The sequence below is a fragment of the Pantherophis guttatus genome, chromosome 2, assembly GCF_059756535.1.
Source record: "Pantherophis guttatus breed Tessera chromosome 2, ASM5975653v1, whole genome shotgun sequence".
Classification (NCBI taxonomy): domain Eukaryota; kingdom Metazoa; phylum Chordata; class Lepidosauria; order Squamata; family Colubridae; genus Pantherophis; species Pantherophis guttatus.
Window position 1 is genome coordinate 23,229,270 of NC_142064.1, and position 13,703 is coordinate 23,242,972.

At 40.1% G+C, this 13,703-nt stretch overlaps 1 protein-coding gene across 5 annotated transcripts in view; it reads right to left on the minus strand.

Moving 5' to 3' along the window:
• DAB2 (DAB adaptor protein 2) overlaps positions 1-13,703 on the minus strand; it is a 56,890-nt gene that overhangs the window by 19,234 nt on the left and 23,953 nt on the right. For all 5 annotated transcript variants that reach the window (XM_034440786.3, XM_087888228.1, XM_034440791.3 and 2 more), the window contains exons 2-9: positions 9,534-9,735; positions 7,862-8,001; positions 6,438-6,536; positions 4,805-4,936; positions 3,089-3,172; positions 1,076-1,099; positions 938-985; positions 636-698 (exon numbers count right to left, since the gene is read on the minus strand). In XM_034440786.3, coding sequence (XP_034296677.2) covers positions 636-698; positions 938-985; positions 1,076-1,099; positions 3,089-3,172; positions 4,805-4,936; positions 6,438-6,536; positions 7,862-8,001; positions 9,534-9,636 — 693 coding nt within the window. In that variant the 5' untranslated portion in view covers positions 9,637-9,735. The remainder of the gene's footprint in view (positions 1-635; positions 699-937; positions 986-1,075; positions 1,100-3,088; positions 3,173-4,804; positions 4,937-6,437; positions 6,537-7,861; positions 8,002-9,533; positions 9,736-13,703) is intronic.

Here is a 13,703-nt window from a genome sequence, read left to right on the forward strand (position 1 = left end):
CATAAGTTTAGGTTGCTGGATGCATTTTTACATTCAACAACTGGATTGGCTTTGTGTCCTGTGAAAACATTCCTACTGGAGACCACGATTATCCATACCTGATTATGAAACAGTGGTAGAAGGAGGAAGCTTGTACCGAAACAGGCCTGAATAGGCAATGTTGGATGTCATGAAGACTTGCTCATAGCAGTGTTTGATTAAGAGCTTTCCAAATCTAGCTAATTATCAAGCCAAATGCATTAAGGTAGTTTCTTCAAATAAGCTCTGCTAAATGTTTCCATATCTCTTCCTCCAAGCTTCTTTACACTCATTTATTATAACTTTCTGGACTGCCAATGTGTTTCTGTACTATCACCGAAGTTATCATTATTCCTCAAGCCAGCCAACTGGGAACTCAGTTTATGCTAGGTATTCTTCCTTAGATCCTGATAAATCCTTATATACAAAACTATAATCAGTCTCTGGCATCGATCAATACTACAATCTGCAGTTTGTTCAAGGTCCCTCCGTCAAGATCCTTTGAACAGAGGACTGTCTATAGAGGATCACTTCATCATCCAGGCACGACAGGAGAACGTTGAAGAGGACTTTCAAAATGTTCCTGATTTTGGAGGTGGTAATCATTTACTACTCACTGTGGGGCTGTTGAGGTCAGGAGGAGTAGACATGTCTCCAAATAGATCCATCTGGTCGACACCCTAAAGTACAAGGTTTGTAAGAGTTAGGATTCCACACTTCAATCTATAAATCACTCAAGTCCAGACAAAAGCAGACACAGGAATGCTGGAAAAAAACCAAGCTGTTGTTGCATTAAGCTATGAGACAAACTAGCTATATCAGGTCAGTCAAAGTTTGCGGCAATAATGCAACTCATTCTGGTTTAACCACCACTCAGAAGACTAATAACCTGCTCTTCAAGTTAGAAAGTTCTACATACCAACTTTATTTTGCCAACTTGATCAGTAGTGGCTTCATCATTACCATTCTGGAAGAAAACAAAATTAAATCAGGTTTAAGAAATCCATTGCTATGATCTCCGATATATAACTCGGCCCATAAGACACGTCTTTCTTACCTCAGTTTTACTGGCCTCTTCATTCTGAAATAGAAAAAAAAACTTGCATCAGGAAAATTCAAGAAAAGTTGTTCAGTGTTTCTCAAACTTGGCAACTCTAAAACATGTGGGCTTCAACACCCAGAATTCCCCAGTCAGTATCCAGGTGTTTCAAGTTGATTATACAGGTAGTCCTCAATTTACAAGAGTTCATTTAGTGACCGAAGTTACAACAGCACTGAAAAAAGTGACTCATGACAGTTTTTCAAACTTATGATCGTTGCAGCATGGTCATGTGATCAAAATTCGGACGCTTGGGAATTAACTCACATTTATGACTGTTGCAGTGTCCAGGGTCATATAATCCCCCTTTTGCAACCTTCTGACAAGCAAAGTCAATGGGGAAGCCGGATTCACTAAACAATGGTGTTACTCAATTAACAACTACAGCAGTGGTGGGATTCAAATTTTTTTACTACCGGTTCTGTGGGTATGGCTTGGTGGGCGTGGCATGGCTTGGTGGGCGTGGCAGGGGAAGGTTACTGCAAAATCTCCATTTCCTCCTGATCAGCTGGGACTCAGGAGGCAGAGACTAGATGAAGGCAGGGCCAGTCACAGGTGGTATTTACCGGTTCTCTAAACTACTCAAAATTTCCGCTATCGGTTCTCCAGAACTGGTCAGAACCTGCTGAATACCACTTCTGAACTACAGTGATTCACTTAACAATTGTGCCATAAAATGGGATAAAATTCTCTTAACAAATGTCTCACTTAACGATAGAAATCTTGGCCTCAACTGTGGTCCTAGGACAACCTGCATTATGAGCACTGATTTTATATTATCTTGTGATTATTATTGTTTGTTTAAACAGTGTTTAGGTATAACCCAGGGGTGAAATGCTCCCAGTTCGGACCGAATCGCCCGATGCGGTAGCGATGGAGGAGGGTGGTTTGGAGAACTGGTAGCAAAAATCCCTGCCTGCCCTCCCCATGCCCAGCTGAGCCGCACAATCATCAGAGGCTTTTTTAAAAAAAAATTAAAAGCATTTTTTCTATAACCTCTTCGGCTGAAAAAATGCTTTTAAAAGTTAAAAAAAAGCCTCTGATGATCCCAGCTGAGTTGCCTGATCGGCAGAGGCTTTTTTTTCCTTTTAAATGCCTCTGACGATCCAAGCTGAGTTGCCTGATCGGCGGAGGTTTTTAAAAGAAAAAAGCCTCTGTCAATCAGGCAACTCAGCTGGGATCGTCAGAGCCTTTTGAAAGCATTTTTTTACAACCTCTTTGCTGAAGAGGTTGTAGAAAAAATGGTTTTAAAAGTAAAAAAAAAATGGCCACGCCCACCCAGTCACATTCCCCCCCCCACCAAGCCACACCCACAGAATCAGTAGTAACAAATTTTAGATTTCACCACTGGTATAAAGGTATATCCAATATAATATTAGCAGTATTATCTTCAACTGTTTTAAAATTAAAGGCTACATCTGGGTACTGTGTGTGCTTTCTTGCAGCAAGCTATGGTTGCTATTGGACATGGACAAAGGGGCACTCTGGGGCTCTCCAATCAAAGAGGCCTCTCAAATTACCCCTCCACCCAGACTGGCAGCAATATTGGCCCAGCAGTGCAACAAACATTCATTCTTTGAAAAAGGAAAGCATTTTCTTAAGTGTGAATGGCAGCCTGCTGAATCAATGAGATGCAGCTTTGTGGCTCTGCAGCCAATGAGAGCACTGGAAGAGTCAGAGCTCCTTCCCTCCCTTGCTACTTCAGTTGACAAAAGCCACTGTTGTCAATTGAAGCACCACATCCAGGCCACCAATTAAGAGCAAAGCACCACAGCATTTATGCTGCGCAAGCAACGTGCTCAGACTTTTATCCAAGCAAAGGGGCCCTTTGAAGATACTATACAACCCTATAATTTAGTTAGAAGTTCAAGATGTAGCAAACATTTGGGAATCAACTGAAGCATTTTCCAGCTTTATATCCAATTACAATGTAGTCTGAAATCTGTCGAGTCTACCATGAAGCAGCATTACCTTCTTCTTATCGTCCTCTTCTTTTTTCTTCATGTTATAGATTACTTGGAAGAGATCCTTCAGATCTACAACCAGAGGTTCAGCCTAAGAAAAGAGAGCCAAGTGAGATGCATTTTCTAAAAAAGCAGGCAATTCAAGGGCTTGAATTACAAGTTCTTTAAATGGCAGATATATGGTTTCGAGAAATATAAATGGTTGTGCTAAGCACCATCCAAGGAGAAAAGATTACTCCGGGCCTGGAGAACTAAGAGGAATTGTGTAGTATCTCAGCTATTAATCCACTCTACAGTTCTCTAGGATCATCTTTCTTGAAGATCTAAGGAATAAGGAGCCTGGGCCATAATTCTGAGCCAGAATGAAGCACAGCTCTTGTTTCCCAAGTGTTGCTCCATTATGCATCTCATGTGCACTCTGAATGCAATAGGTAGGACCACAAATAATTATTAATAGATCAACCCCGTAGGAATTGCATTAGCAATGATTTGTTGTGGCCCGCTGGCAGCCCACAAAGCTGGCAGCAGAGTCAGACAGTGAGGAGGTTGGGGAGGAACATGGGCCAGTCCTGGGGACTGGGGAAAGCTTGGACGAGGGCTCTGCGTCGGAGGCAGAGAGGGAGATAAGACAGCACTGAGGCAGAGGAACAGCTGGAGCCCATTCCCAGTGTGCACATGCGCAGAGCTGCCAGAAGACAAGAACAACTCAGAAAGCAGGGTCGACTTGGGAGTAAAGCCACACCTTGGAGATGATTGGCCCCTCCCATAGGAAACAAAAGAGGAGCGAATGGGGAGCTTTTGCAGGAAACAATTTGTTCGTCCGTTCAGAGTTTCAAGAGTGGAAAGTTCTGTTCGTGACTCTTAAGAGACTCTATGCCAAGTTTTGTCTTACTCGTGTTTGGAAAAACATGGCAGCTTGCCAAATGAGAAAGTGTGTTGATAAATATTCCTTTGAAAAACTGTTTGGACAAACCTTGCTGACTGTGAATGAAAGTAATTCATAGTTGTGTAAATCAAAGAGGTTTTGCTAGGACCAATTCCTGCTTCCTCCCTTTTTAAGGGAGCCCAGGTCAGAACATGATTGTCCAAAGACAAAGAACATGTTTATGGATAGAGCACATTCAGGGAGAACCTGCAGCTGAGTCACAGAACTTATTTTAAACCAGAGATGGTTTTGACTGGGGGAAGTATCACATTTCCCTTTCCTGTATTGGCAATTGGCAGCAAGGGACAGTAGCCTCTACGCCAGTGATGGATAACCTTTTTGCCATCGTGTGCCAGGAGCGGGGGTGGGGGTGGGGGTTCCGCACACGAGCGTGCCCAAGGCCATATTTCTATGTGCCCTGCCTCCACGCATGTGCATGTGATCCCCGCCGCTCCCCCCGCTCCTGGCACACGATATCCCAGGAGACCCGTTTTTCTCTCTCCCCAGGCTCCAGAGCCTTTCTAGGAGTCTCGGAAGGGCCCTCCCCAGACTCCTAGAAAGGCTCTGACGCCTGGGGAGAGAGAAAAATGGGCCTTCCCAACCCCCCCAGGCCCTCTGGAGGCAGTAAACAGCCTGTTTCCCTACTTCTAGTGGGCCCAGAAGGCCCGAAAATCAGCTGGCGGAGCTGAGCTTGTGTGCCCACCAATATGGCTATGTGCGCCATCTGTGGCACGCGTGCCATAGGTTTGCCATCATGGCTCTATGCCAATCATTACTCTTGCACTATTATCCTCTTACTTGTTGTGACGTTTTGATGGCAAAGAACTGGTGCTGCCCTTCTCCTCCACAGACATAGCCAAAGGCTCGGTTGTCTGTCACATCTCGAGCAATGAATGAGATTTTGTTGACTGGATGCTCATGTTCAATAACCTAGAATCAAACCAAGTGACATAGAAATAACCATGAATAGCATAATACCTTGTCAAAGAAATCAGACCTCAGAACAAGCAATTTAACAAGTTTGCATATCACGCTTGATTGTTTAACCCGGTGTTTCTCAACCTTGGCCAATTTAAGAGACATGGACTTCAACTCCCAGAATTCTCCAGGCAGCATGGCTGACTGGGAAATTGTGGGAGTTGAAGTCCATACCTCTTTTTTCTTTTAATTTGATTTCTATGCCGCCCTTCTCCGGAGACTCAGGGCGGCTTACAATGCGTTAAGCAATAGCTTTAAAGAGGATAACCTGTTTTCTAATCAAGACTGCTGCCACTCTTGTTCACTTTAGCCGATATTCAATACTTTCAAAACACTTTTTTACTCTGATAAATAAAACACTGAGTCACATGTTACTGTTTAACCTTAGTTTAACAGTGGCTGACTAAATCATACTTGGCTGGGTTTATACAGTATACTAAGCAAAAAGCAAACAAACTGCATCATAGTCTAACATGTAGTTTGAATTAACAGTACCAAGATCTAGAAAGCTAAGTTCTCCTGAATAAGTCATATATGCCGATCATAGAACCAGAAACTTTTTAAAAAAAAATTTGATTTATATGCTGCCCTTCTCCGGAGACTCAAGGGGGCTTACAATGCGTTAAGCAATAGCCTTCATACTTTTGTATATTTATACAAAGTCAGTTTATTGCCCCCACAATCTGGCTCCTCATTTTACCTACCTTAGAAAGGATGGAAGGCTGAGTCAACCTTGAGCCTGGTGAGATTTGAATTTACAGAAATTGCAGACAGCTTGATGTTAATAACAGTGCTTTAGTGCTTTAGTCTGCTGCGCAACCAGGCTCATAACTGCAGATATTGTTACGAGGGTCAAAAGTATTTGATATAAGAGAACTTTAGTTTCAGTTTAGAACAAGGAATATAGGACAAGCAGTCAGATAGCGATCAAAGATGTTACAGTAGTTGCTTGTCCTTTGACCTAAGAAAAGTTGTGCCTCAATGTCAATTCCTCATTTGCTGTTTGCAAATCAGAGCTAGCCCAATTTTACTTGCTTCACAAAGTGCAGCAAGAGTTTGCAGGCAGGTAATTTTTTTAAAGTTAAAAACAGGATATACAGTACTTAACCCAGGTGCAATAATTAGTTTCTCCATTCTAACATGGCTATTTCACTTTATTGAAGGAACTCCAGCTTCGGTTAAGACCAAGGGAGGTCTCCAATCTTGGCAACTTTAAGACTTGTGGACTTAAACTCTAGTTTAGACACAGTGCTTGAGAGTAATAAAGATTTAGGGCAGAGATCTTTAAATTTGGCAGCTTTAAGACTTGTGGACTTCAACTCCCAGAATTCTCCAGCCACCTTTAAGTCTTAAAGCTACCAAGTTTGAAGACCTCTGATTTAGAGTGAAAACTAGCCTTTACTTGTTTCAGTAAGCAGGTAGGCCTCTAAACACAATTGGACATGGAACTCACCCCAGTCTTTTCATCCATGATTTTGATTCCAGCAAGAGAGATGTTCACCCATACTTTCTGCTTGTGCTGTCCCTGGGAACGGGCTGCAACTGCCATTCCCTAGTAATAAAAAGCCAGCATATTATATGAATGAATGAATGAATGAATGAATGAAAGAAAGAAAGAAAGAAAGAAAGTAAAAAGAGTGGCATTATTCAAATCGGTTCACTTCACTTTGCATTTTTTTTTCCCCTTAAAAGAGCAGGTAAAAACTATTTGGGTCTTTTAGTGCTTTCATCCAAAGAAAAATGAAGCCACACAGTTAAGAAACCGCCTGGCTTAACTGGATGGATCCAGTACATCTCTTGATTTTTGCAGTCCTGTCGAATTGGGATGCAGCATAATGAACTGTCACTTTTCAAAATATTATCAACATTTTTGACCTATATTGGAAAATGTACAAATCTTGAACCTTACTTCCCCTGCCGCAGTAAACAAAGCTTTCTGATGGAAAATATAAAGAAAAGCCAGAAGAAAGCTGAATACAAGACTCGGAACACTTGTTCTAGTAAGGTTTCCTTCTCCTCCCCCCCCCGCCCCAGTCTGGAAATTCTAGATATTTTTCTTTTCTTCAAACACTTGTTTCATAAAAGTCACAAACATGACATTTGGCCCATCTCCAAATTAAGTCTTTGTCAGGATGCAATAATGAATAGCTCCAAAAATTCTGGTAAATCTAGATTTCCAAGCACATCCTGTCCATTGTCAATGACTCATCACCATCCCCAACAGAGCACTGATGGCATTACCTAGTTGGGTAATGAAATGCCTGCAAAGAAAACAATCAAGCTCAGAGACCACCAAGGACCATCTCCAATGCTAGAGATGGTCTTCTTAGACCAGGGGTCAGCAACCTCCGGAGCCGCATGCAGCTCTTTGGGCCCTCTGCTGTGGCTCCCTGTTGGGTGATCCCACCACTGGCTGGCCCCACCCCCTTGCCCTCCCCTCCCAGTCACTCGTCACCTGGCCTGAGATGGTAAGGGCGACGGTGGGGGATGAAGAAGCAGCCAGGGCAGAAACAGAGAGATACAGAGAGAGAGGGAGAGAGGGGGAGAGAGGAAGGGAGGGGAGAGAGAGATATGTCAACAGGATTTTGTGGTTCCCAGTGTTTTTTAACAACTGGTTCTCTGCCCTAATGACTGGCTGGGTAGGCGTGGCTAGGGGATCATGTGACTGGTGGAAGTTAGTGACAGAGTTGGCCACGCCCACCCAGGTTTTGTGGCTCCCGTTGTTTTCTTTTCTGCGGGAAACGGGTCCAAATGGCTCTTTGAATATTTAAGGTTGCAGACCCCTGTCTTAGACAAAAAGCCATATCTATGTACATGATATGACATTATCTATAGGTTTAATAAGACTTAAACTTGCAAGGAATGTCTCAAACCTACCTTTAATTTCATCATTGAATCTTGGCTCATTTTGTCTCCTCTTGCTTCTGGAACATCATCAATACCGATCAATTTGGCCTTGTACTTTACCCCATCACCTTGAAATCTGGCCAAAAGGAATTCCTCTGTCTTTTCCAATCCTGAAAAGCCAGTTTAATTCATGTAAGCCCATCTGAACTCTTGCTGTGGCTACAGATAACAGAGTACAGTATGCAATTTATAACCGCCAGCGACCCTCATCGGTGTACTGTAGTTAATAAATTATTCGCTCTTCTTCTGGATGCAATGAGCAGACATTCAGCGTGTTAGTAATTCTTTCGTGTTGCACTAGCCATAAATATACTTGAGCTATAATTGCGTATAGAGGAGCACAAAGGGTCAGTTCTCTGAATAGAAGGTTACATACACATAAAAGTTGGAAGAGCAAAGATTGGCTGACCGCTTTTTAAAGTCAAAGAATTCTGCTATGTACGTCAAGACCATAAGATGGCAGTCTAATGCAAGATTCCAATTACAGTAGTAGCCAAAATTGTGGAACCCTTTTGGGGAAAGTGTATTTTCTAAAACTAGTTAATAACACCACTTTTTTTTGGGGAGTAGTACCATAAAATTATATATCAATGGAAATATAATTTAATCAAGAATGTAATGCAATAACTTTTATGGAGAATTTGCTATTAAAATAGCAGTTACAGTATAAAGAAGAAAGTGAAACACGTCGAAAAAACGAGATATACAGAAATTATCACCATAGAAAAAAATGCAATATACAAAAAATGTTACGTCATTTAATACTTAGTTGGGTAACCTTTAGCATGAATTATGGTCTTACTACGTCTTCCCATAGGGTGAACTAAGTCTTTTAGTTCTGCAGCTGTTATAATGTGAAACCAAGATTGAATGATTGCTTCTATTAACTGGGTTTTATTGCTGGGCCGCTTCTGACTAACAAGTTTCTTTAGTCAGCTCCATAGATTTTCAATTGGGTTAAGGTCTGGGTTATTCCCAGGCCATTCCAGCAGTGAAATATGATTATCTTGAAACTCAAAAAAAAAAAAAAAAGTGGTGTTATTAGCCATCAAACCTCAAAAATACACCTTTCCCAAAAGGTTTCCACAATTTTGGCCACTACTGTAGCTTGTTTTCAATTTGTAATAACAAAGTAAAAAGGATAGATGGATATTTAAGAGACTGGTGTATATTTGTGTACCCTATAAAATATGTTAAAGATTCATAAGCATCATGTTCAAGATTTGCTTCAAACTGGACCACTGGATCCACCAAATCTATTCATTTTATCTTTGTGTTTTCCAGAGTACATTTTCTGTTCTTGCATCTGTTTGCAAATGCTTAAGATACATGTTGCATGAACTTTCTTGTAACTTTCACATATATTCCTCTCCTACAAGCATCCCCTGCAAACGATTCCTCCTACTATCTGCTTTCCCAGTTGCTATTTACTCACAGATACCTTCATGCATTTTATTCATCAGAGAAGTATATGTCCCATCATTTGGACAATCCCAAGCACCAAATTATGAGTGCGGTCTGATTCAAACTGGACTGAAACCAGGTTCTCCACCCTATTTTGATCTGTACCAGGCTGTTTCCTCAAGTCTTTTCCAGGTGGTTTCAGAAATGATCTTCCTTCTGATTCACTTTTACACCTTACCTTTCTTTTTCTCTTTTTTGGAAGGCTGTGGTTTGAGTGGTGTTTGCTGCTGGGCAGTTGGCTGTTGACTGTTGACACTGACTGTTTCTGCTTCACTTGACATGGTGAGAGGCCAGCTTCAATTCCAAAGACAAAGACTGGGCTTAATAATAAAACTGATCTCCAGTTCCTGGTCCTCAGAGGACAAGCATACCACTCTGACCTTCAGAAGAGAAAATGAATTGATTTATTTCATATAAAAAGTTTTTTATTTTTCAATTACAAACTTAAACATTCCATCTGTCCATTTTGCAGTGTGTTGTCTGGTTACAAACATCTCTGTGCAACATCATTCACCATTTTCTATCTCATTCGCATTCACATAACATTATTTCACTAAGCTTAATATATATATATTATACATTTAAACATTATAAAACTCTCAATTTTCTTCTTAATATCTTATAATAATACATTTTAACATTAAACATCCATATTCTCATTAAATATATATATACTAACAATTTCCTTTTTATTTACATCTTTATCTTAATATATTTTTACTTTCTCTTTAATCTTCTTCATTTCCAAATTCCTTTTTTATTCTCCAGCCATTGATAAAATATGTCCAATATCACATAATATTCAGTTTATTCTTTCTCCTTAATTGTTAATATTAGTCTGTTCATTTCTGCACATTCTAATACTTTCCTTATCACCTTCTCATCAATGGGAATCTCTCCACTTTTCCAATGTTGTGCAAATACATTCTGAACTGATTTATTTCAGTGTGTGTTGCATTCAAGTAGGAAGGAGCAACTCAAAAGTAGATCTGTACTGTTTAATGATCTCCACTTGGGAGTAAATGTCTGATCTGGTAAACCTCCATTCTCTCACTCTGTCTCTCTCATTAAAAGTCAACAGAAAAATGAATCTGATCTGGTCCAAAGACAGATGTGGCCATAAACTAAAATGGATGACATAGGTCTCTTCCATTTTCTAATAGTTTTTAAAAGGCACATTTTACAACAAAGCGACCCATTTGAACCCCAGAGGCCTCATGATATTTTTTTAATAAAAAGTTTTTTATTTTTTCTCTTCATAACAAACATTACATCATTGATCTATCAGTGCGTCATCTGGGTACAAATCCTTTGTGTCATCATATTTAACACTTACCACCACTTTCTTAACATGTACATATCTTTACTTTTACATTTCAATTTATTATATCTCCTGTTAAAACATTTTCCTTCCAAATTTATTTAATTTTATACCACTTTTTGTCCATATTCACTTTTCATCCTATGATAAAATTGCCCCCATATATTATAATACTCCGATTCTTTCTTCCCTTTAATTACCAATGTTAATCTATTCATTTCTGCACATTCTAATATTTTCTAAATTATCTGTCTCTCTGTAGCAGTGGTGGGTTGCCCCCGTTTCAGACCGGCTCACAAGAACTGGTAGTAAAACCGGCAGGAGACCCCGCCCACCGCCCGGATGTCATCATCAACGTTCTGCGCATGCACGATCCCGTTGCAAACCAGTAGTAAAGGTAAGTAGAACCCATCCCTGCTCTGTAGGGTTTTTTTCTGCTTTCCAATTTTGTGCAAATACAATTCTCGCTGCAGGCCTCATGATATTCTTATCATATGGACATTCTAGCAAGCAACTGGCAAAAGGTCCCTAACCATCAAAGGACTCAGTCTTTTCAAGTATGGCAGGATGTGGAGCAGAAACTTGACTACTCCAAAACAGTGCAGCTCAACTGTCCCCCAGAATCAGTGGCAAAGAAAATCCAGATTCAGATTCACTCTCAACAAGCTCTGTGGCAGATTTTCTGGATCCATGTTCTAATTTCAAACATGTAGCTCTCAAAAAACCAGAAAGCTATAAATGCTGCTTTACATTAAGATAGAATATTTGTCCATCTCACTTCTGTCATTCATTCTTCCAATTCTAAGTCTTATTAAATATGACTTTTGAATGCTAGATATATATTTTTTTGCATGGAAAAACAATTTGTCTTCTGAATTGAATTTGATGGTGATTTCATGGAACCTCGAAGCAGTTGCCTTCACATCAGTATATAATTGATTGGCCATTGCCTTTTCCCAGTATTTTGTTTTTGTTCCAGTACTGTCTACAGCCCTGACATTTTGATGAACTTCCATCCAAGTACAGATAAAAAACAACCACACTACTTAATTTCTAATCCCGGACAAGGTCAGATACCTCCATAATAATTTCAATGGTGTTAAAAAGCTTTCTATCCTGCAATTCCCTGATAGTAACAATTAAAAAACAGAAGGTCTTGATATCATTCAATTACAAATTCATTGATAAACTACATAATCAGCTCCTTGAGGTTAGAATAATTCTTAAACTTGATAAGATTAAAAGTTTAATGGACTTGATTCGATTTAGATTTAAATAGGTCTGGATAAGTACTCACACTGGAAATGAACAGGACTGTTTTCTCGAAAGGGTTGCTCAACTCTCTAAATTCATCATTGCAAGATCCAATCAAAGTTTCTGAACACTCATCTCTCCTAGTGGAAATACACATTTAGAGATGTGTCCTAGGTAAAGGTAAAGGTTCCCCTCGCACATATGTGCTAATCGTTCCTGGCACTAGGGGGCGGTGCTCATCTCCGTTTCAAAGCCGAAGAGCCAGCACTGTCCGAAGACGTCTCCGTGGTCATGTGGCTAAAGGCACACGGAACGCTGTTACCTTCCCATCAAAGGTGGTCCCTATTTTTCTACTTGCATTTTTTATGTGCTTTCGAACTGCTAAGTTGGCAGAAGCTGGCACAAATAATGGGAACACACCCCGTTATGCGGCACTAGGGATTCGAACTGCTGAACTGCCGACCTTTTGATCAACAAGCTCAGCGTCTTAGCCGCTGAGCCACTGCATCCCTCTAGAGATGTGTCCTACTCCTATTTAAATTCCATTTGTTCCTGCATCATGGTGAGCAGCTAAGATTATGTTATCTAATATTTTAAATACTGTCTTCCTTTTTTGAAAAAGCCTGTTTCTGTACCTTTAAGTATGGTATTTATGAGTTTACTATGATGTTGCAAATGGCTAATGGCACTATTTTATGTTCAGGAGGAGTGTGTGAATATATTTTAAATTTTTCTTCCAAAGAATTGAATTAACTTCATTTGGCTACAGAAGTATATTCCAGTTACAGGTTTTCAATGAAAACTTAATACTTGAATTGTAACTTTAAGATGCTGCAAGCTACCAGGAGGGATAGCTTTGCTCAGAAAGGTAGCATTCAGTAGTTTAAAAATAATGATGATAATAATAAAGCTCCCATCATTCTACAGCCTCTCTGGTTCGCCTTGCTTCTTGATCTGAAAAATTTACATCAGACAAAGTGTTTCATTACGATACTTTCCTTTGGGACAAATTGGAATATGAACATCAGACTGCAAACTGGTGATGAAATAGTGACTACACCAGTGTTTCTCAAACTTGACAACTTGAAGATATTTAGACTTCAACTCCCAGAATTCCCTGTGGCCAACCATGTGGTTGGAGAATACTGGGAGTTAAAGGCCACGCATTTTCAACAGTTTCAGAAACACTGTACTAGATAGTCTTACATATACATATATAACTCCCATCATAATGAAGCAAAGTGCCAGAAACCCTACCTCATCTGTTAAAAATTTGTGAAAATATTTCAATTGCTTTTCCATCAGCAATTATTACATCCAGAGGAATAATAAAAATAGAAGACTTTCTGGCATGAGACTAAGATAGCAAACTGTATCAAAACGTCTCACATACTTGACACAGATCTCATATCCCACGTGTGATCTGAAGGGAACTGGCTCACAGAGGAAAGACGGATGGGCTATCAACAAAGCCAAGATCCCCCCATTCAGTTTATTTTATGACTTCCAGAGCAACTCATCAATCAAACCAAAATATTAAATGCTATTGACGTCTTTTGGCTGAAGCCTGCTAGATACTGTACATTTCAACTCTCGTCACCCTCATCAAGCAATGTGGCTTCAGGAGAAGAGTTTCTTGGGAGCTACAATCCAAACTGCAGAGCACCAAGGTAAATTCAGACCTTAGACTAAATGATCTCTCACAGTATGCACCATGTAGTTTTAGAAAAACATAGTTGTACATTAAAATGTTTTTTAAAAAATCATCCTTGT